We start from the raw sequence: 23,197 nt of genomic DNA, 5'->3' as shown, positions 1-23,197 counted from the left end.
ACAGTCTAGTAGAATGGTCAGAGAAGATACAAAATCATTAAGCTTTAATTGTGTACAGTGAATACAGCTGGAAATAGTAACAGTGTGAAAAGGAACAGGGTCATCTAAATGTTTAAAAAGGAATATGTCTTTATTAAATTAAGCATCAGGGACTGGAGGACTTAATTTTTAGAATAGAAAAAATTTGTAACTGGCAAGAAAAAGAAAAACAAGCAGTCTCTTGAGAACAGGACATACCACGCTGAAGCTTCTTTGGTCTTCATTTAAATAATTTTCTGTTTGCATCTAACTAAATAATGATACAGTTGTATTTACAGCATATCTAAAGGATGCAAATAAGTATTTAAAAGATTTTATTTCCATATTTGCTTATTAAATTTATACCCTAGTTGGTTCCCTCCCAGATGTCACCTCTATATTATACTAAAAACAACTAACTGTCACTTTTTAACTTGCAAATACATGGAAATTTTAGCTTACTGCTAAAAAGCAGTCAAAAAAAAGCACCTTTTGGGGTATAATGGTCACCTAAATATTTTGGAGTAAAAAATTTTGTTTGCACCAATTCAAGAAAAGTCCAACAACAGAACCATTACAATCTAAAAATTAAAAGGAAAATACATAATTTATAGTACTGTGACTAAATTCAAATAATTTTAGCAAGCATGCAGTGGCATGCATTTTGGGTTCAAGTCCCCTAACAACACCAAGTGAAGACCTAACTAGGATTTCTCCAACTTTCTCCTAACATAACACCCTGTTTTGACATCTCTAGAAACCAAAACCTGGAGGAAATGAGCAAGTAAGTATCCAGATCATGCACTGAAACAGAGTTGGGAAACAGCCAGGATGCCTTCCAGGTACATCATTCAGATAAAATCTGTGCTACCCTTCTCAGCACTGAGTGTTATGACCAAATGGACCTGTTTGGCTCCTGCTGTAACAGGAAGAAGTTAATCAGCCTGATCAACAAGGAGTGCTTCAAAGGTACAGAAAGAGAAATCATAGGGGATGTTTTAAGTACATTAAAAAAGAAGATAAATTTAGCAAAGTGAACAAAATAATTGATAAACATGTAAACATTTTATTTTCATATAAGCTCATGTATGTCTTGATAAAATCATGGTTTTCTAGCTATTTCATCATATCAGAATAACATATTAACCTTGGAATGGAAATGAGTACATTTACAGTTTACTAATAAAAATCTGTAAGACTCAAGAAAAAAACATTTTAACTTAAAAACCTGACACTATGAGATTTTTTGCTACGTGTTTTTTTCTCCTTTCTCCTTTGCCTTTCACAGACTTAGTAGTTCTTTGCTCTTGTTCTCTCTTCTCTTTCTACCTCAGTGAGTAAAATATAAAATAAAATAGATCAGATAAAACAGACCATTGAGCAAATATACTCCCATTCATGCTACCTAGCTTGATTTATATGCCTGTATTCTGCATTCTCTCTGGTCTTGTTCTTAACTGCATCTCTTGTGCATTCTAAATGTAAAATATGGGAGCACAATTATGATTGGGAAACCAGTTATTAATATTAAAAAGATAATTAGTAGATATTACCTGATCCAAAATTTCTGCAAACTGTGGAAGTTTGTTCAGTTCCACTAAATTCAGCCACATCATATCAAGAATCCAGCGGAATGGTTTGGGTGGGCAAGCCTGTAGATCCAATGCTGCACCTCCTGTGGATTAAAATATTCTTGGTTTTATATACTGGATGAAAATATTCTGATATTCCAGGGGTCAAGATATATTTGATAGTTCTTCTTAAATCGTATTTTCTGGACCATTAAGTTTTCACCAAGGCTATGTACTCTAGTGTACCTATCATTTATTTCATAAACTCATGAGCTAATTTAGTCTGGGAGGGACCTCAGGACATCTCTTGCCCTCATATTCAAAGAGGGTCCTGAAAAAATCAGGTCTTTATCCTGTCTGATCTCAAAAGCCTCCAAGGATGCAGACTGCACAACCTTTCTAGACAACTTGTTCTAATGTTTATCTGTCCTTACAATTAAAAAAAAATTCCCTTTACATCTTCTCTGAACCTCTCTTTTTTTTCAGTTTATTTGTGTTGTCTCATCTTCCTACTGGGCACCACTGTGTAGAGCTAGGGTCTGTCTCCTTAATGGCCTTCTCACTGGTGTTGGAAGGCTACCACTGGGTCTTCATTAGACTTCTGTTCAACAAGCTGAACAAGCCCAGTTCTCTCAGCCTCTCATCTTAGATCGTGTGCTGCCTACAGTTGTTATAAGTTTATAGGATCCTACCAACTATAGGATCCTACCTATTTGAAGTATTAGGGAAAAAAAAAACAACAGACACAACAAGAGAAGAAGTAAACTCTGGACTGATGGAATCAGTCAATCCTGGAGCAGACCAACAAGCACAAATCATTTTAAATGGCATGTGTATGGCCAGATAGCCAGCAGTTAATAGATGTTTCGTGTCTTCTGCTGTTCCACCAAGAAAGGAAATACAAAGTAACACCTCTGAGATAAGAGTGCAAACCAATTTTAAATAGACTTTTAACTTTTTATAAAAATTAACTTTGTATAATAATATTATTTTTGTAGTAGCTGCCTCCCCCAGTCCTACACAAATTAATTAATGCCACTTCTTGGGAAAACTAGAGGGTGTTCTTTCAGTAGGCTCCAGAAACAGAGCTCATTTATTCACTTATGTTACTAGCACGATGAATTTCACCAGCTTGTTACAAACAGACTAAATAAAACCCCATGAGTTTGGAATAATAACTATTATTTTAAAGTATTTATATATGCGAGCATGTATGTGCATGTATACATAGTCTATATATCTATGAATTGCAATTATTTCACTACTTTCAAATTATACATACATGCTTACCAAAACCTACATACATAAATTTATATACAGTTTCTTTTCAATTAATATAGTAATACTTTTATAAATGTGTCTAATTTTCCATAGAATATGAAGAGGTTTCAACATAAGAGATTTTTTTTCTTTTTGTGCATCCATCTCAACCTCAAATTCTCCATGAATGGCATGCACAGAAAATGAATCATGAAAGCAAGATGGAAAAGAATAGAAGACAAACTTATCATTGGAGTGAAAAGTAGATTAGAATATAAATTTCTCAAATAATGCACATTTTTTTATTTTATTAAATTATTGGGAAGACATTTACATATGGTGTTTTTGATTCAGGAAAAGAACTAGACATTCTGACACATTATAGGAAAGTGTATGGTGCTGCAAATGCTACAGTACAAGAAAGCCTTTCTGATTTTCCTGAAATCTCTTCTGCTTACATTAAAGATTTTACAAGGAAAGATTTGACTCTTTGAGATATTTTCCTGTAGGCTTACAGGATGCAAGAATTTTATTTGTATTACCAGTGATTATTTTCAGGATACAGCGGCTCTGCTTCTTTGAAATTAATAAACACACAGTTCAGAACAACTAAATATTTTCCTAGCTACATGAATATCCTTAAGTAGAAACACGAGAATCATCTTGCTGAATCTGGACATTAGTATTCCAATGGGAATAAAAGAAAGTAAAAAATTCAATGTGTGGAAAGTTTTAGGGAAATTTGTCCTTTAAAACTTTCAAAACTTCCTTTTTTGAGAGAGACTTATTCAGTGAAGAATGAGGATTAACAAAGTGTAAACAATGTATTTCTCAGAGTAATACTTGCTAGTCTTGCTATTCAGATACATAGCTCATCTTTCCATAAATCCTGCTAAATTCTTACAGTTAATCATTTGTTATGTTAATGAGAGAAATATGCAATGCATGCAAAAGTATTTTGTCTTACTTGTTCTCATTTTGCCACTCACAGACATAAGTGAAAAGTTCCAGAATGCAGAAAATTTGTGCAATGCTTTCCTGCCCATGCAGATACAGTTGGATAGGATTTAGAAACAGAATTAGATATGATTAATATATGATTTGAATGTTTTCATGAACTACTGAATGGGCTGCTAAAGGACGAGTGCTTGTTCAAGAATGTGGAGTTCCTGTGTACAAATCCAAATTATTTCTCTCAAGCAAAAAAGTAAAGCTACTTCATGTGCTTTTATTATGAATTTGCCTACTGCACTTTTTTTTCCATGCTTGTACCCCAGGGGATGGCAAGTTCAGTAACCTCACAGAAAGAACAGGCTGCTTCAGGAAATCTGAGGTACACATTCCCCTGCTCCTAAAACTGTATGGTGAAGTTTCCTTCAAGTATCCTCTTATGTCTTTGGCATTAGCATGTATAGTCTGAAGTAACTACCTTAGTCTCTGCAAACTCTAAAAACAGAAATCAAGGATAACAAAAAGTCTTAGACAAATCTGTAATCTCTTTTTAGCATTATTATTATAAAATTATACCCTGTTCCAGAATATAATAATTTGCAAATTTAATACAATAGACCAACAGAAATAATTATTGAGTCCTGGGAGAGAATCACAGTCACTTTAGCCAAAAAGACTTTCTTAATTTTAACAAGCAACTATTAGTTGTCCATGAAAGAGCATACTTGGCAATATCTCTGTCTTTTACCTAAGTCAGCAAAGCTGAAGATGTTTGGCAGTTTGTCTGTTGCATGCTCCCTGACATTTATGGATCTTCTTAACAGAACATCTTTTCTGCTAGAGATCATATTCTTCACTTGTGCCAGTCCCTTGCTTTCTACTGGTAAAGGACACAGCCTACCTAAGTGTAAAGGTACTTACAAAACTGTCACTGAACTCCTTAGATTTCCTCATATCTTTCTGATTTTGGTGGGTTTTTTTTCTATAATTTTAATTACAGTTTCTATGCTATCATCATGCTATTTGTGTATAATTTGAGGACCTGCATTCTCTGTTTAAGGCTACATTGCATCTATAGCATTAAAATATTCAGGGAGGACCTAGTGTTTGTCTTTAATGGAATACAGTAAATAGAATGGAATTCAATGTACGTACTTCAGCAGAAGGAAAGATTTAAGGTTGATAATGTCCTGACACTAGCTGGATAACGAGTTCTAGAGATAGTTTCATTTCAAAAAGCAATGCTTATTTGACTGAAAAGTCCCCTGAGAATATGGCTGATGACGAGCCACAGAGGCTCATCCAGTAAAGAAATGGAAAGAGGAAGAGAGATTTATTTTTCAAACAAATCCTTTCTTCAGCTTCCTCACTTAATGTTTGGTAAAATGGCATTCATTTTGCATGGGAAATTGCTCATCCAAAGAGGAAAATTGAACAATTCATTAATTTTAGAATGTACCTGAGTCCAGGTCAAGTTGGCAAGGCGTTTGCCTGCTTTCAAATCTGATTTTGTACCATATGAATAGTTACAGAAAATCTATTGTCATTTTATACACCAGAAGTGTATTCTCAATTCACTATCAAATCACTATGGTAAAGGTAAGTGGGAACCTGCCATCACATGTTCTAGACAAAAGTTCCTAAAAGTACTCCTGTAAAGGCTGGGTAAATGGCAGAGGCAGAATTGAGATGGGGAACTGCATAACTTCACTGGACAACAGAAGGCATAAGGACAGTCACCTCCTGAAGAAATATTGGTAGAAACCACGCAGCCAGAAATGTTATTTTCAAATGGTCTAAGAATTTTAAAAGTTGACATATAGCTCTACATCTAACAGGTTTTTTTTAAACTTACCTTTAATGAGTACATGGAACTCTTTGGTTTCCAAGTGTCCTCTCTCAAGATCGATTTTTAATGTTAGAAGGAGGGTAAACAGGAATTTGTCATCTTCATACAAGCCTCTAACAGAATATGAGTAGGTTTCAAATGTGAGATACTCAATAATATTTAGGATTCTTTTCTGAGGCACAGGAGACTTTTTAGATCTGAATCATGAAAACAAAGCACAAAGAAAACACATTAGTAACAGCAAACACATCAGGAAGACAAACATCTGAATAGTAGTAGAAAAATTTCCATCTTCCTACTTGGCCATGGAATTATCAAATAACTTCAAGAACTGAGCCAGTGAAGTCTGATACATATTATTGACCATGCTCATTTCTGTAATGAGAAAATAAAGGATGCTTCCTCGTGTAGCAGCAGGTCGATATTCTTCCTGAGCAGTGGTAATCTTTGCTTCAGTTTCTGTTGCCACAGTCAGCTTTTCAGCTACTTCAGCAGCCGTCTGCTTAGTTGTTCGCAGAACACCAATCAAGGATTCATCATCTACCAGTGAACCTGAAAAGTCAAATACAGGATGTTTAGGACACTCTTGTAACAGTTTTTTTCACTTCATGTGAAAGGCCAAATTACAGAAATTATTTATAACAAATGGAAAAAATTTACCAAATTGTAGAGAGCTTTTTAAATGAAGACCAGATGGATTATATAATACAAAAAACTATTTCTGCATTCAAAACACTAAACAAATATGCTCAACCTATGTCAATATGTATGTAGCTATACTGCTAAATGTATCATGCTGCAAAGCTGTTGCATGTACTGGAGAAGTCAGCTCTCTTCTGTACATAATATACTAAATCATGTGCAGGACCTCACTTATTTTGAAGTCTGTTGATCGGTTTTAGGACTTTGGGTCCTAAAAGCAATGGTCACACAAAAGTATTCGTACATCTCAAGTACTTACTGACCAATTTGCTAGAAGTTACCACATTCTTTTTCCAACAGAGAGACAGACAGTAATTCACCATGTGAATTTCAGACTCCTAATAGACTGCAAAAACCTACAACACCATTTAAGTTTGCCCATTTCACCTAGTGTTTTCAGTGGGTTAAGGATCTGCCCATGACTTTATCTCATTAGAGGAGCAGAAACCTCTCAAGAAAGCTGTCTCTCTCAAGAAATTAATTTGTTTCACCAAATCTAGCTAGGTGTTAAAAATACTTAAGTGTGAAGGATTGTATATAGTGGCATTCTGTAGTACCAAATCCTTCATACTCTGTTAAATGACCATACTTCAAATTTCTACCATTGGATATTCTCTTATTGTATCTTGGATAGATAAGTCAATTTCTGTATGGAAAAGTTCTAATACATGTAAGTTTAATCTGCCTAATCCTGGGTCTTTTACACATTGATACAGAACCTTCGGTTGCACTTAGTTTGTACAGAAGGTTGTCTTCCAGTTCTTTCATCTTCCTCTTATTAGAAGCTACATCTTCCATGAGTTTAATGCGTTCTGCCTCTAGTTCCTATTATTAAAAAACAAGAAAAAAGCATGACATTTTATGGGCTTGTATCTATGAGTCATATTCAACATTCAGGTGCTGATTTTTCAAGTTCATGAAACAAGCATTTCACTTTTACTTTTTCAGGTATCTAAACTGTGGTTTTTTAACATCTTCACTTTTTTTTAAGCAGTTTATCCAGTATCTTATGAAGTATCTTATCAATGCCAAATGCTTGTGCTTAATTGTGTCTTACTGACGACAGCATGTAGAAGATGGTCTAGGTTTAATTTTGTTATTTGGAAATTTCTATAGCAAATCTGAATAAAATTTTAGAAAATTGCCAATATTTTTTTCTGCGTTAACATTTCTTTTTCTATACATAACAATAACAGTTAATTAAACTAATAAAATAAATAAAAATTTAAAAAAATAAAATAAAGCATTGCTATGGTTTATGCACATTGTTAGGTTACCTGTTTTTCAGTAAGGATTACTCTTCTCAGTAACTGATTCTCAAGTCCTTTCATTGTAACAGTAAAATCAATAATTGAGGTTTTTGCATTAATTTCAGGTGTGAAAGCAGGATTGGGTAGCTTTGTAGTAATGTACAGTCTAAATGAACTCATAACTTCAACTTCCTTATCACCAACTTTCACCTGTGGAGTATGTTATAACAGTATTAAATAGAAGAAAATGAGCTTTATTTGACTCAATTATATAGACCAGGAAAAAAATTACTTAGAAATGTCAGAGAGAATAAGTGTATTTCATAGTTCAAATACATCAGGAAAATAACCATTGATGACCGAAGGTTGCAGCTAGGGTACATTATAAAAGTCACATTCTTCTCCAGGAAAATACAGGGATTCTTTCCACTGTGGGTTCTAATTTATGGCTTCAGAACAAAAAGCATATAGTTAAGATTTATTAATAAAACTTCATGCTTTTTAGATTGTACCATCATAAAGCCATTCTATTCCAGATCAAAGATTCTGTCATGGCTACAATCAGCATTCCACAGTAGGAAGAGAGATATCTTTTAAATTCTATTAATTCTGCTAAAGGGTGTAAAATGAAAGTACTTGAAAATCAACAGAAAACATTGTAAGCATTCATTAGGATTCCAGTTTGGCATCTTCAGTAGTAACTTCAATAGTTAAATGTCATTAACTTATATTTCATGATTTCAGTTTGATTCTTCATATCACCCAACTGAATACAAAGTTTACCTCACTCAGCAGAGGTAAAGGTAAAATATCATTCATCAAAATGGCAACCACTTATTTCAGGTCTTTTGTTTGATTACTAGCCTTAAAAGAAGTTCCAGATTTAATGAAATTCTTTTCTAATATGTTATCAAGGACTGGATCCAACTCTTCACTTATATCTTCAATCATGAGTGGTCGTCCCAGTGAAAGGCTGTCTTCGAGGTGTGTACGGAAATACTTGTCATTCAAAGTTGTTACCTCAAAAAAAAAAAATATAAGTTGATATCAGGATAAAAAGATTTCTTTGAAGTCTTCCATGAAAACCACAGAACTATGAAAACACTTTTCATTCTTTTGATTAGCTATATTTTCAAGAAAGTAAAAAATGTTGACTATACAGGCAATTAATGCAGAAATACTTGTACATACAATAAAAAATACCATAAAAAGCTGAATTAAAAGATCGTCTGTAATGGAAACTGCAAAACTTCATTATAAGAGTAATAATGTACAAAGCAAAATTAGCACAGCTTACAGGTAACTGAAAATGTTACATATATTTTTGAAATCAGAGATGCCCAACATTTAATTTTCTATTTATGTTGAGAATTGGATTATATAATTTTAGCTTTGAAATGCAGAGAAATTCTTTCTGGAAATGTGAATTCTGCCTAGCAGATGAACTGCTGTGACAATATTATGAACTCAGATGTCTGAAATACCATTAAATGGGATTCATGATATACGAAATAATTAAAAAACATTAATAAATAGATTTAAAAATGTATTTAAATAAATAAATAAATAAAAAACCATAAATAAATAAATTAATAAATAAAAAAAATAAAAATAAAAAAACCCCTGATTTTGCATTATTCCCTGGAATTTGACTTCCAGAAAGTTCTCGTATTTTTTTCAAGGTTTTTTTCTACAGATATGAAATAGGGCCATTCTACTGGAAAACAGCTTTGCAGAAAAGAGCTTTGGAGTGTGCTGGTAGACAAGGTGAACACGAGGCAGCAGTCTGCCAACCATTCTGGGTTGCATTAAGAAAAGCATTACCAGGAGGATGAGGAAGGCAATCAGTACTGGAGGGACATATGTGGTGTCCTCTACCTAGTTCTGAGCTCCCCAGTGTAAGAGAGACAGTGAAGTGAGTCCAGACAAGGACCACTAAGATTATTAAGGGACTGGGACAATTAACACATGAGGAAAGCTGAGAGAGCTGGGACTTTTTAGCCTCAAGAAAGCTCTCAAGGGTATTTACCTATGTATGTAAAAACCTGGTGGGTGAGAATGAAGAACAGGGAGATAGACTCTTAGTGGTACCCAATAACAAGACAAGATGCAGCAGGCACAAATTGAAATACAGTTAATTCAATTTATATATATAAAAGACACAAAGATGAACAGAAGGCAGAAGTGCCTCTTCTATGAAGACAGGCTGAGAAAGTTGGGGTTGTTCAGCCTGAAGAAGGCTCCAGGGAGACCACATAGCAGCCTTCCAGTGCCTGAAGGGAGCCTGAAGGAAGCTGCGGGTGCCCCCTCCCTGGGTGTGTTCAAGGCCAGACTGGATGGGGGTGTCCCTGTTCAGGGAAGAGTAGTTGGAACTAGATGGTCTTTACAGTTCCTTCCAGCCCAAACAGTTCTATGATTCTACGAGCTTCACATTCAAATCTTAAAATCTTCAAAATCTAGAGATCCTAAATCTCAAAAGATGTAATAAGATTCACAAAGTTATTTCAGATTTTGCAACATTCAGGTTAAAGGTTTTAAAATGCAAGTTCCTTTTCCCACGCTACTTCACATTTGTGTAAAATCCACATGTGATGCAAACTACAGCTAACATGTAGTTTGCATCTTTTTGTATTATATTCCAGGAGCAAATATTTAACCCCGTTGGCTTGTGTTGGGAAACTGTCTGGAAGAAAACAGACATGTGAGCAATCCTGACTCTTTAGCTTTAGCTAGAGTAAACTAAGGGCCTTAAGACCCAGTTGCAAGGTTACTGAAAGATGAGCTATGGGAAAAAGATAAGGGAGCTGGCAGTAGAAAAGAAGAAATAACAGGATAATGAGGAAGCCAGCAGAAGATCTGTGAGAACAGAATTTGTGTCCAAGATATAGCCACCTGCAAGATATCGTTATATAAACAAAGGCTCTATATAAAGCGAGTGTCCACTGTTAATAAACGACTTCACTTTAACCATATTGGTGACTGCGTGTCGTCCTTTAAGCCTCCGCGGATTTTTTCCCACAGGCTTGAGCTATAGAATTGCTCTTAAATTTGCTTTAACATTAGGATAGAAAATTTTTGTTTGGGCTTGGTTTCAACTGGTTTGCAATTTACTTTTGTAGCAGTAACTGCATGTATGAAACCCATCTGCTGGGTTCTAAATGCTGGAATGCATCAGTACTTGCCTACATTTTCAAAGCTATGAATTATCCTGCATTTGCCTGTAATCTGCAACTATTAGTGAATAGTTGCCCAATTTACTTTCATTTGCCAATTTCATATTACAGTCTTTTGTTCTTATTTTCACCACTTTGCCCTTTGTATGGAGAATGCATTCACCATTTTTGAACACAAGGCTACCATCTTCTCTTTCATAGTTTTTCATAGACTTCATGCCAGTATTAATTTATTATACAATTTTTTCAAGTCCTTTGATGGGATTTACAGCTCTAGTGAAGTTCCCCACTGATGCATCTGTACCATGATCAGTCTCTGTGTAAGCTGAAGTTCTCAACTATGCATGTATGAGTTACACTGACTCAAATGCAGACACACCCTAAAGCAATAATGTCTGGAGAAATATAATACTGCACATCATTCTTTAAAACATTGCTCACCTGTAATTCATTTTCCTCTTCTTTCTTTTTAATCCATGATTTTCCTTGAGTCTGTGGATCTACCAAGAGGGGGAATCTAGTTGCCTTAGTGACAATGATACCATTCTGAATGGAAAGATCATCTCCTGGCAGTCCCTGGAGATTCCACTCACTAATCTGAAAAATACAACAACAACAGTTTTGAATAAAATCTCACTGGAATTATACTTCAGTTATGATTATTCTAACTAAAAATGAGGGTAACAAGCCAAGGGGAATGAATATCTGAATCTGATGAAAAATTATTCATGTATATGGGAAAAAAAAATTCCCAGATGTTATTTCTATAGATGTTTTTAACACTACAGAATAATAAAAATGTATTTTTACAATGTAAAAAAGTCAAAAGGCAGCTTGACAGCCAAATAAAACATTGGGATCAATTAAGAGAAAACCTGGCTGAGAAAGTTTTTGGGGCTTAGTTGAAGGAAACTTGAAGATGTTAGTATTTTCTTCTGTTTAATTTCACATTCACCCACATTTAATGAAAAGACTTCATACATTCTTCTTTAAATGTTCTCCTTGATATAAAATTTATTTTTTAAACCAGACACAGATTATACTGACAGAACCAACAGCTAGAATCAAACCCACTGCTTTAGTAGATAAGTGATATATAGCAGTGGTTATGGGTTCTCAAAACAAGGTACTTGAAAGTGCACTACCTTAGTGCAAATTCTCTAAATGTATATGTTGCTTGTTTATATTAAGCCATGTGTTTATCTGTCTAAATACAGATATATAGTGGAAATTGCCAAGAACATTTGGAAAACACAGAACTACACTGCACAGCAATACTGGCCATTGTAGTTCTGGTCTAAGGAAGCACAACACTGGCTGATCACCACAGAATACATTGAACTTGAAATTAAAATTAAAACCATCAAGCACAAAGAACTTACTGTTGGAGGATCTACCAACATAGAAATCAGGTTCAAGTTTTCAGAAAATGGGATTTCATGGGTTCTCATCTCTGATTCCCATAAATCTTTCAGCAAAAGCATCCTGAAGTTTTGATTAAAAGGTCCACAGTACGAAAGAAAACCTGTGCAGAGCAGTACGTCTCCCACAAGTCTAGAAAAGGAGTAAAATAATAATTAAAAGGTGATCTACAACTTCAATTTCTATTAATTCAGACAATCAGCTTTTGAAATAGAAAATTTTTGTTATCACGACATCTTAAGGAGAGTATTATTGCTCTTTGAGAGCAAGAAATAGATTCTTGGTGTTTCCAAAATTTTTTTTGTGGCAAAACATAGAAGTAGTACCATATGAAAATACTATCTTCACCCCTACAAAGCAATAAAGCACTGATGACAACTAATCCTCCTTTCATAACTGAGAAAAAAAAATGGTTTACTTCTTAAAATTATGTCTGCAATACAGTGTTTATCAAAAGATGGAAACTTCATTCTCTTGGAATGAGCACACCTCAAACAGGTACGCCCAGCATCTCCATAGGAAATTTATGGAAACAGCAGCATTCCACAGAAGCTGACCCTAAATGTTCAGGCTCTTCACCTTCAGAAATAATTTAAACTGGTTTTCTGCTCTCTAGCCAGCTAGGACCTCTGGCTCCCAGGCTGCTCAACTTTTTGCCACTTGGACAGCAAAGCAGTGCAGACTCCCACGTTTCCCAGTTCCTCAGAGCATGGCCCTACTGTCATGCCCCACACTTGTTTCAACACACAGACTATTAGATAAGAGTTACTGGCTGGTCTCTAAGACTCCTTCTTTTATTCCTCCTATTTATTATTATATGAATTTGATACCTGTTAATCTGAGCTTTAAATTCTTTCCTTTGCTGAGTCCACCTAACTTTCTCTCCACTCAGTCCATCTATAAGTGCAGAGGCTGCTTCCATCTTTCTTCTGCATGTTTCTGCATCATTCAGTAAGTCCTAAAATTGAAAAAATATCCTACTAAATTAAAAATCAGAATGCAAAAATGTAAGGCATAATCCTCTTATACTTACTAGGACTATATTATTTATTTAAAACTCATTCTTGAGAACTGTAAATGCATCTATTGTCTAATATGGTCCTATTCACAGAAGGATGGAAAAATGAGTGAACCTAGATTTAAATCTCTTATGCTTATACCTGAGCCTCATCCTTGTCACTCAAGGTAGAAGGATTTAATTGTGTGTATCATAACAGTGTAGTGTGAAAGCATTTTTTATAATACTAAAAGACTTTAATCTCACCATTTTCTCCTGCATTGCTGCATCAAACTTTGCCTGCACTTTATCCAGTTCAGCTTGCTTTTCATCTAATGCTTCTTGAGCCTTTGCTAATTCTGCATTAGCTACTTTCAGGTAGCCTTCCTGTTTTGCCAAGTTAGCCTGTACAGAAATGAAACATTAAAATAATGATCATAAAAGATTTGAACATATTTTGACAAATTGTTTTAAGCCTGCTTACTTGGTAACCATGAGAAAATAATACATCAAAGTAACTTTTATATAAATATTTGTATAAATATTCAAAAATTCTGTCTGAAAATGTTGTCACACATATATTGCAGATCCAACTTTTTTTGTTAAATAGGAACATATTACTTAAGCTTTCTAATATACTGTCAATTTCTTTTTGTTTGTTTGTTTTTTAATTACATTTAAAGAATTAAGTTTTCCAATTGGTACATGATGATTAGACCAGAGGAAAAATCACTAAATCTTCCTGTTTGATTATATCCTTTATAGTATCTTTTTTATTTGTAAACTCTGTAGTGATCAGAAATCATGATAGGAGATTGGTCCTTTTTCAGCTAACAATATTTCTTTTATCCACTAGAAAATCATGATCCTAAACTGGTAAATATTCTTGTTGCTTCTAAAGTGATATTTATGCTGAACTTAGGAAAGAAAAAACAGTTGCAATTCTCTGCAGGACTCTTCAGAGAAGAAAAGAAGATCCTAAGCTGGTACAACTTCTTGTAAAAGTTATAAAGTAATTAGAAAATAATAAAAACAAAATGAAAACCTCTTTCACTGTGCACATTAAACCAAAGCACACAGGTTTGATATAGGCTGGTTTTTTGTTAGGTGTTCTTTTAAGGATCAAGAAGAGGATAGGGATTTTCTTCTGCTTCTATCATCCATAGACATTAACGTCTTCAGCAATTTTGTCTGCATAAAGCTATCTAAGTATATTTTTTAAGTCCTGCTACTATTAAATGAAATTAAATTACATGGAAAGCAAACCCAAAGCAAGAGATGGTAGGTTACCTTAAGAGGCAAGACGTCTCTATTAACACCATAAAATGTTGCCATGGCTTGTGTCCAAGAGAGGAGTCCTGCCACGTTACCACACACCTTTTTAGCATTCTCCAGTGTGTAGTCTTCCATGTTAAAATAAGGCTGCAGTAATTCTACTGTCTCTTCATTGATTGAATCTTTAGGAAACTGCTGTAGACTCTGCAAGAATGGGCCACTCATAAGCTGCAAAAAATAACACAGGATATTTATTAGCTATTTATATAGTTTACAATCAAAAGCTTGTCCATGATTGAATACATAAAAAAAAAATCCTAAAATCTTCTGTAAGGTGTTATTCATAGTTAATATTATGTGTGCTATTAAGTTGTAACCTCTTCCAAATGCTTTCAATTATTTTCAAGTTTTAAACAGTTACACTCCAGTAATTAAGCCTTAAAGTTACTAATATACTTCCATAGAATCAGAATAGTTTTGGCTGGAAGGGACCTTTAAGATCATCCAGTTCCAACCCCCCTGCCCTGTACAGAATCAGACCAGATTGCTCAAAGCCCCATCTAACCTGGCCTTGAACACTCCCAGAGAGGGGGCATCCACCGCTTCCCTATGCAGCCTATTCCGGGGCCTCACCACCATCACACTAAGGAATTTCTTCCTAAAACTATCCTCTTCCAGTTCAAAGCCATTAGCTCTTGTCCTATCATTAGCATGCCCTTATAATGCTAGCACTAGCATGCTCCCCAGCTTTTCTGTAGGTCCCCTTCATGTACAGGAAGGCCACTTTATGGTTCCCTCAGTGCCTTCTCTTCTCCAAGATGAACAATCCCAACTTTGTCAGCCTGTCTTCATAGGACAGGTCCTCCAGCCCTCTGATCATCTCTGTGGCCCTCGTTTGTACTTCCTTCAACATATCCATCACTTTTTTGTGTTGGGGACTCCAGAACTGGATGCAGTACTCCAGATGTGGTCTCATGAGAGCAGAGTAGAGGGGGAGAATCATCTCCTTCAACCTGCTGGCCCCAATTCTTTTGATGCAGCCCAAGATACTGTCAGCTTTCTGGGCTGCAAGCTCATGTTGAGCTTCTCATCAGCCAAAACCAAGTCCTTCTCCTCAGGGATGCTCTCAATCCATTTTCTGCCTAGTCTGTAATTGTGCATGAGATTGCACCAATCCATGTGTATTTGCATTTAGGCCTACTGTACTTCATGAGGTTGTCATGGGCCCACCTCTCAAGTCTGTCAATGTCCTTTAGGATGTCCTCCAGCAGGTCAAACACAACCTTGCTGAGGTTAACTGAAGGTTAACTGAGGTTGACTCAATGTCACTGTCTATGTCTCTGACAAGCATGTTAAATTGTACTGGTTCCAGTACTGATCCCTGATGAACATGTCTCCTGTTTGACACTGGTTTCCATTTGGACACTAAGCTGTTGACCACTACTTTTTGAGTGTGAACATGCAGTAAATTCCTTATTCACCAGGTGGTCCATCCATCAAATTCACATCTTCCCAATTTAGAGACCAAGATCTTGTGCTGACCAAGACAGTGTTGAATGCTTTGCACAACTCGAGGTAAATAATGTCATTTGCACTCCCTTTGTCCACCAACTCTGACCCTACTGAAAAAGTCCACCAAATTTGTCAGGCGTGATTTGCCCTTGGTGAAGCCACGCTGGCTGCCTCCAGCACCTCCATATTTTCCATGCACCTTAGCATGGAAACTTTCTGCTCCTTGACTGTGCAAAACACAGAGGTGAGAATGACTGGCCTTTAGTTCCCTGGGTCTTCCATTTTTCCCTTTCTGGAAATGGGTGTTATGTTTCCCTTTTTCCAGTCAGTGGGAACTTCATTTAAAAAGCATTTAAGAAACAGTATTTCATAAAATAAATTGAACCAAGATAAAGCCTAGGGGATACATTTTTAAGTATGTAAAGAATGCAAAAAACCACAACAAACTGGCTTGTGCATTTGTGCAATGAGACCTAAATCTTCCTGGAAAGAGAAATAGCTTTTTCTAACAAATGTTTAACATATTAAAAGCAACTCAGGGAATATATGCTTATCCCATTTCATTATGTTTATGGTAAATAAAAAGTTTTAATGATTTCCTGATTCCTGGAAAAAGCTCCATTAATATCCAATTTTTTTCTTCATTTGCATGACAAAAATTTGAGGCAATAATATTGGCAAATTAACACAGTAATAGACTTAGAACAGCATTTAAAGAGTAGCAGAAGACATTCTCTATTAATATACTATGCCTATCTTAAAACCAGATGTTTGTGCTTTTAAAAAATCCTGTGCTGCTTTGATTAAACATCATAATAAGTTCTCTGATATGCATATTGGTATTTCTGTTGTTTAAGAAACACTGGTTGTAAACTCTACTTACTTTTAATGATTCTCCCCATGATGGCTTGCAGCAATTCTTTTCTGGATCCACGGTAACTGGATCTAATTGCTTTTGGAACAGTAGCAGGCAACAGTCCATGATCCTCATAATTAGGTGAGGAGGTTTTGCCAGTTTTCTAACAGTAGCTATATCCACTGGTTTGATGGTCTGTTTGAAGAAAAATGTAACAGAATCCTGCATCAATACCATTGTCCTATTTTTCCCATTCAATGTTTTGATTTTAATGTTTGTTTCTCATACTTTTCTCTGAGACAAGTTTGTACCAAGTGCATAAAAGGGTTTCCTTTAATAAATTCCACAGTTTCATGAAACTTTAGTAAGTTTAATGAGTATATAATATTTTCCCAATGCTAAATCCATCAAATTTAAATACTTGTAACAGAAATATTAACTTGCAAGTCTCTTAGACTGATGAAAAGTATATTGTAAAATTGCATAAAATTTAATTAAAAGCAGTTTTCCTGGTAAAATAGTATTTTTGACTTTTAAGGGTTCAATTGTCATAATTTGTTGGTTTTAACATTATGATTGTTTCAAGACACTGTTTTTTCTACTTCACTTTCCAGTACCATCACTGATACTTCTTAGTTCAATAATTAATACAAAAACTTCAAAACAAACATTAATTTGTGCCTACAAATACACACATGGTTCTACATCTCTAGAAAGAGTAGTTACAGACACGTTATAGAATCTGCAGGATAACATAAAAGTCCAAGCATTTTATGAATTAATTTTGTGACCACATTTGTTAGTTTCATTCATCTCATTATCTAAACATCAGAGTAAGAGCAAACAATGCTCTTCTTCTACCATCTCCCACTCAACGTTTTTTGTCACATAAATTCTGGTTACTGGAACTGAAAGCTTAAAAAATAGAAATACTTCATTGATTTCTGATTCCACAATTCTTTACTTTTTAACTCTAGTACAGCAATGCCTCCAAATTTCTTAACATTGATTCTGATTGCCCTGAATCCCCTTAGTTTCCCACTGCTCTCCAAATTAAACCTTTTTTTTTTTTTTGGAGGGGTGAAAGCAAAGAGAGCCTATTATTCCTCTTAAAAGAAAGATACAACTAGTTAACTATGAAGAAAAAAACATTCTTTTAGCACAGTAATTATGCTTTTGAAGTCAGAATAACAGATTTTCTAAAGACTTCTGTAAATTTTGGAAAGATTTACAGCTTCATAATGACCAATTATTCAGGCAGAAGCATAAAAATACTATAAAATAATCTCCATGTGTTTAAGGCAAAATGGCAACTCCATAAATATTCACCCAAGACATGACCACTAATTGAGAAGAGCGGGTGACAGCAGTAAAAACCAAGTGACAACTGCTAGCTAATGGTTCTACACTTTCTTTCACAGGTGGATCAGATAGTACCAAACTAATCAAAATATAAAAATTTTATTCACGTTCAGTGCAGCTTCTGCTTCTTCTAATGCTGGTTTAGCTGCCTCCAGTTTAGTCTCCGCCTTCACTTTTTCAACATCAATTTCATCTACGATTTTCTGTGCTTTATCTTTCACACCTTGGACTTCATTTTTCACTTTAGATGCAGCTTCAGCACTCACTGTGACTTCTGCTAGTACCTGAGATAGATAATAAACACATAAAATGTATAATCATGTGTTCTACCATTTTAATTTATCAGACACAGAGAAAGCAGACACATAATGGCACAGAGAAATATAAAGCTACCTATATAAATATAAAATAAAAAATATAAAATATAAAAATAAAATATAAAATATAAAGCTAACTATATGTGGCATTATATAAATATGGAATAAAAATTAGTAAAGTTTACAGAATCACCACAAAGAAATATCAGATGAGTCTTTCAGCAGGAGTTGGATAGTAAAAAATGAATTATTTTCATAATGGATAGAAGATCTTTCAGTGACTTTTAAAGACAGTTTTTATCCTGTTATGAATTTTCATCCTCTGAGCCTATACTTTTTCAATACAAGATGTATTTGCTTTTTTCATTACAATTCTGCACATAAAAATATAAAATAGAAATATAAAGATTATGAGCAATATTAAATGTAGCTAAAAAATATAATTTCTTTTATTTTTGTCCATATGTCAGCTGCTTCTGATGACTCTCAAGTAGTGCTCTAGTGAAGAAGTTGACATTTAAGAGGTTATGTGAATAATTTCTGCACAGCTATTTCAAAATGTACAACATAAATATTGAACAAAGTGACTCTACCAGCTTATCTGCCATACTCCTTAAATGTGAGGAGTGTAATTTCATCACTTTCTGTCACAATTTTCTCTCTTATGAGATTAAAGGCCTTGAAGAATGCAGGTAGTCCTTAGCCACCACTAGCCAAAAGTTTGCCCTCCAGTGCATATTCATTATGTACTAACATAGCATTATGGTATCTTTTGAGGACAGACTTTTTAGCAGTGCCTCTTGTCATAGGACAAGGGCTAATGTTTTAAACTAGAAAAGGGTAGATTTATACTAGATATAAGGAAGAATTTTATTTAAAATGAGGGCAGTGAAACATGGGGACAGATTGCTCAGAGAGGCAGTAGAAGTCCCATCCCTGGAAATATTCAGGGTCAGGTTGACAGAGCTATGAGCAACCAGTCTGGTTTAAGATGTCCCTGCTCACAGCAGGGAGATAAGACTAAATGACCCTTAAAACGGTTCTATGACTCTATGATTATTTAGCAAACAGAATGCCTATATTAATACATTCCCTAACCTACTTTGCCAGGGAACCATCTTGGAAACCAGATTTCTACCAGACCACTAGTCTCATGAACACACCAATACCTTTTTAATGTAAAGGAAAAATTATGAACCTGAACCGTGATCAACTTTTTCCTGAGAAAAATAGTAAAATCCCTTTATCATCTGTTAGCTTTTTATCTTCAGCTAAGTGCAGGTATGACTCCAAATCTAATAAGCATCAACTAAGCACGCATACAAAAAAAAAAAAAATGAAACGAATAAGGAAACCTGATGCTTATAGAAGTGGGTGAGAAATGGGAGAACAAGGTAAGCACTCAACCTCTACTATATGCCTCACTTTCAGAAAAAAATTCTGAATCAACATGCTACAGAGGTAGGAGTGAAACCTCAGTTTAGACCACCATGCATATTTTTTGGCATGTACAAATTATGAGAAAAGTGCTGCAATAGCACTTTACCCCATTATATATCCTGGTGCTATCCATTTCCTTTTGCTATTTAAGTACTGAAGTACTCACTTCATCTGCCTTCACAGAAGCCACAGCCAGTTCCTTCTCCTTAACAGCCAGCTCCTCAGAGAGTTTAGCCACAGATTCACTGGCATCCATCAGCTTAGCGAGACCTATTAAGTAAAAGAGAAATTTCAGAAAAATTAAATCTATTTTTTTTCCCAGTTAGATAATACAATCTAGCTCTAGAACCCCAAAGCCTAGAACCTTGTATTCTCACTTAAAATTGTGTAAAAGAGAGAAAGTGGGTGTACACAGTATATCATGATTGTGTTTACTATTATCTTTTCATGCATATAAATACACAAGGTATAAAATGATTATAAACAAGCTTGATTCTTTTAAAAAAAATCCATACTTCTTAGTTTTAATTTGTTATAGCTGTAAAGAGTACCTAAAAGTGAATAGCTGGGATACTACGTGCAATAAAATATATCCTTATGTTCATAGTATCGAGGTTTTTTTAAAAAGGGGCAACAGGGACTGCATGTGAAGGATATGCTGTTTCATAAAGTCAAAGGACAAGCAGAAAATCAGACAGATTCTGTGTTTGTATCATCACACAAAGAACTGATAAGTTGGGTGGGAGTGTTCATCTGCTCGAGGGTAGGAAGGCTCTGCAGAGGGACCTGGACAGGTTGGACCAGTGAGCCAAGGTCAACAATAGGAGATTTGTCAAGGTCAAGTGCCGGATCCTGCACTTTGATCACAACAACCCCATGCAATGCTACAGGCTTGGAGAGGAGTGGCTGGAAAGCTGCCAGGCAGAAAAGGAACTGGGTATGTTGGCTGACAGCCTGCTGAGTATGAGCCAGCAGTGTGCCCAGGTGGCCAAGGCCAGCAGCATCCTGGCCTGTATCAGGAATAGTGTGGCCAGCAGGAGAAGGGCAGTGATTGTCCCCCTGTACTTGGCAATAAAGCAAGTTAGAAAGGCACCACGTATTTTCATTCTATAGAGAGAACAAAAGTGATGTTTATCTCATGCATTTTGTAAATCATCTGAATAATGACTGCAGAAAAGTAAATAGTATCTTTATTAAGATACTAAACCACTGTACTCTTAGCACCTCAAGGATGTCAGTTTTAATTGGCAGGAAATCTACCAACAAGTTGTTCAAATGGATGCACCCACTTTGTCAAAGCTAAACTGAAGTCTTCTTGAAGAAACACAGTTCTATACAAATAGTCATTATACATGTGGTGCCCTACCAGGGATTCCTCAAGTGGACTCTGAGAGAAGATACAAGATGTTAACCATTCAGAAATAATTCTAATTGTCTCTAGATCTCAGTTTTTTCCCTCAGCTGTCTTACAGGACTTTTCATCCAAAGTGACAACAGAAGAGATCACCTCTATCTTCCAAAATATGTTGCTCATGAAGATACCAAAAGTGTAGACAAGCAGACTTTCAGTGTGCTTGGGCCAGAGACATTTCTAGAAATCAGTACTGACTGACCTACTTCTTACTTCCTTATTTCTTTGCTGCTGTACAAACATCTAAAAGTGGCCCAGACATCATTACATAAAGGAAAACCATCTCAACAAGGAGATGACATAAGTAACATTATCTCAGCTGAGTTTAATAACATAAAATTTAAATCAGGATGATCTCCTAACAGACTGAAACAGCTTTCAAGGTTCATATTTTTAATCTTTTACATCTTTTCTTCACATTAATTGATGAAAGACTAAGGATCAAAGAATGGATGCATGAGGCAGTAGCTAAATTATAAAAATTTTTTTTGAGGAAGCTCTTTGAATGCAGTAAACAATGGAGCATATTTGGAGAAAGGAATGAAAAGTATTTTCATTGTTTTGTAATACATATTTTATTTGCAAATGAAACTATTTAGAACATTTTCTAACTGGCATGAGTATTGTTCATAAGCTTACAGTCATGATTTTCTGAGCATCAGAGACATAAAGATGCTGGAGAAGATGTACCTGTATATGGTCATCTGTATATGATCAACAGATCATAGAGTAGCAACAGATCCACACAAGAAAAAATGCATATGAAAATATCAAGCATCACTCACTCCTCCAGAGTCCATTCTGAGTCAGCGGTTTGTGAATAAATATCTACACATTCTTATTCTATTTTCTTTATGGAAAGTGTACCAGCTTCACTCTTAATAATTTTCTAAATGCTATATTCTTTTACCTTTGCATGAGAAAATCTTATAATGTAATATTATCTATTCTGTTAAACTGCTAACTAGTATTTTTTCCCCAAAAAACACAATTTCTCTAAGATGTTCAGTTGCCTTTGTAAATTTACAAAACCCTTTGTTGATGGAAACTAGAGAAAACTGGAAATGTGTTCTGAACCCACTAAATACTAATCTAAAGCCAAAAATTAGGTGATTTCAAAGAGGCATCCAAAATCAGAACACATCAATCACACTTTCCTGTATTTCAGATCCATAGTTATAAAATGCCCACAGCTATTTATTCCACAGCAGAAATGCGAAACAAATCAGCTGTTAAGAGCACAGACTTTATAGCTTGAATACCCATAGAAAAGTCCAAAAGTAAATGTAACAATTTGTTTAGAGCTACCTCTCCCTGCATTAGCAGATCAGATGCTCTCTCTGGTCATTTTCAGGTTCAGCTTTCTATTACAAATGATAAATTGGAAATATTACTTTAATATAATGCTGAGATAAATAACTAAACTGGCAGCTTCTTTGAGACATTTTTGTAATAATCATTGTGAGGTGGTGATAACAGACTGCTTGGAAATGGTCCTCATATGATACCGGGGATCCAGAAGAACCGATTTTAAGTGATCACTCTATAAGAAATCTAATATTAAAAACAGATCATTTCAGCTCATTCATGGAAATATACTGTTATCCCTATTTTGCTTACCAATTTTCATACGTTCAGCTTGTTTTTTAATACCCTCTAACTTCTCAGTGTAAACTTCTTTGTAGCCATTGATGAAAGAAAGATAGGATTTAGGTGTAACATAAGCTCTTCTTCGATACCTAAAACACAATGGTAACATCAGCAACATCAGCTTCTTTCCTTGTTTGCTATCTACAGCCATTTGCTTACTTCCAATGAACCAGCTTAAACA

The 23,197-nt window shown here is 35.1% G+C and overlaps 1 protein-coding gene across 1 annotated transcript in view; it reads right to left on the bottom strand.

Moving 5' to 3' along the window:
- DNAH8 (dynein axonemal heavy chain 8) overlaps nucleotides 1–23,197 on the bottom strand; it is a 126,210-nt gene that overhangs the window by 20,654 nt on the left and 82,359 nt on the right. The window contains exons 66-80 of the mRNA XM_071739367.1: nucleotides 22,987–23,105; nucleotides 20,122–20,225; nucleotides 18,306–18,482; nucleotides 16,864–17,031; nucleotides 14,484–14,696; nucleotides 13,461–13,598; nucleotides 13,027–13,154; nucleotides 12,157–12,328; nucleotides 11,216–11,371; nucleotides 8,466–8,621; nucleotides 7,629–7,811; nucleotides 7,071–7,176; nucleotides 5,949–6,201; nucleotides 5,656–5,846; nucleotides 1,572–1,693 (exon numbers count right to left, since the gene is read on the bottom strand). Coding sequence (XP_071595468.1) covers nucleotides 1,572–1,693; nucleotides 5,656–5,846; nucleotides 5,949–6,201; nucleotides 7,071–7,176; nucleotides 7,629–7,811; nucleotides 8,466–8,621; nucleotides 11,216–11,371; nucleotides 12,157–12,328; nucleotides 13,027–13,154; nucleotides 13,461–13,598; nucleotides 14,484–14,696; nucleotides 16,864–17,031; nucleotides 18,306–18,482; nucleotides 20,122–20,225; nucleotides 22,987–23,105 — 2,386 coding nt within the window. The remainder of the gene's footprint in view (nucleotides 1–1,571; nucleotides 1,694–5,655; nucleotides 5,847–5,948; nucleotides 6,202–7,070; nucleotides 7,177–7,628; nucleotides 7,812–8,465; nucleotides 8,622–11,215; nucleotides 11,372–12,156; nucleotides 12,329–13,026; nucleotides 13,155–13,460; nucleotides 13,599–14,483; nucleotides 14,697–16,863; nucleotides 17,032–18,305; nucleotides 18,483–20,121; nucleotides 20,226–22,986; nucleotides 23,106–23,197) is intronic.

The sequence above is a fragment of the Heliangelus exortis genome, chromosome 3 (genome assembly GCF_036169615.1).
Source record: "Heliangelus exortis chromosome 3, bHelExo1.hap1, whole genome shotgun sequence".
In the NCBI taxonomy this organism is placed as follows: domain Eukaryota; kingdom Metazoa; phylum Chordata; class Aves; order Apodiformes; family Trochilidae; genus Heliangelus; species Heliangelus exortis.
Note: the sequence above shows the minus strand (reverse complement) of the source record. Positions and strands in the feature narration are given on the sequence as shown.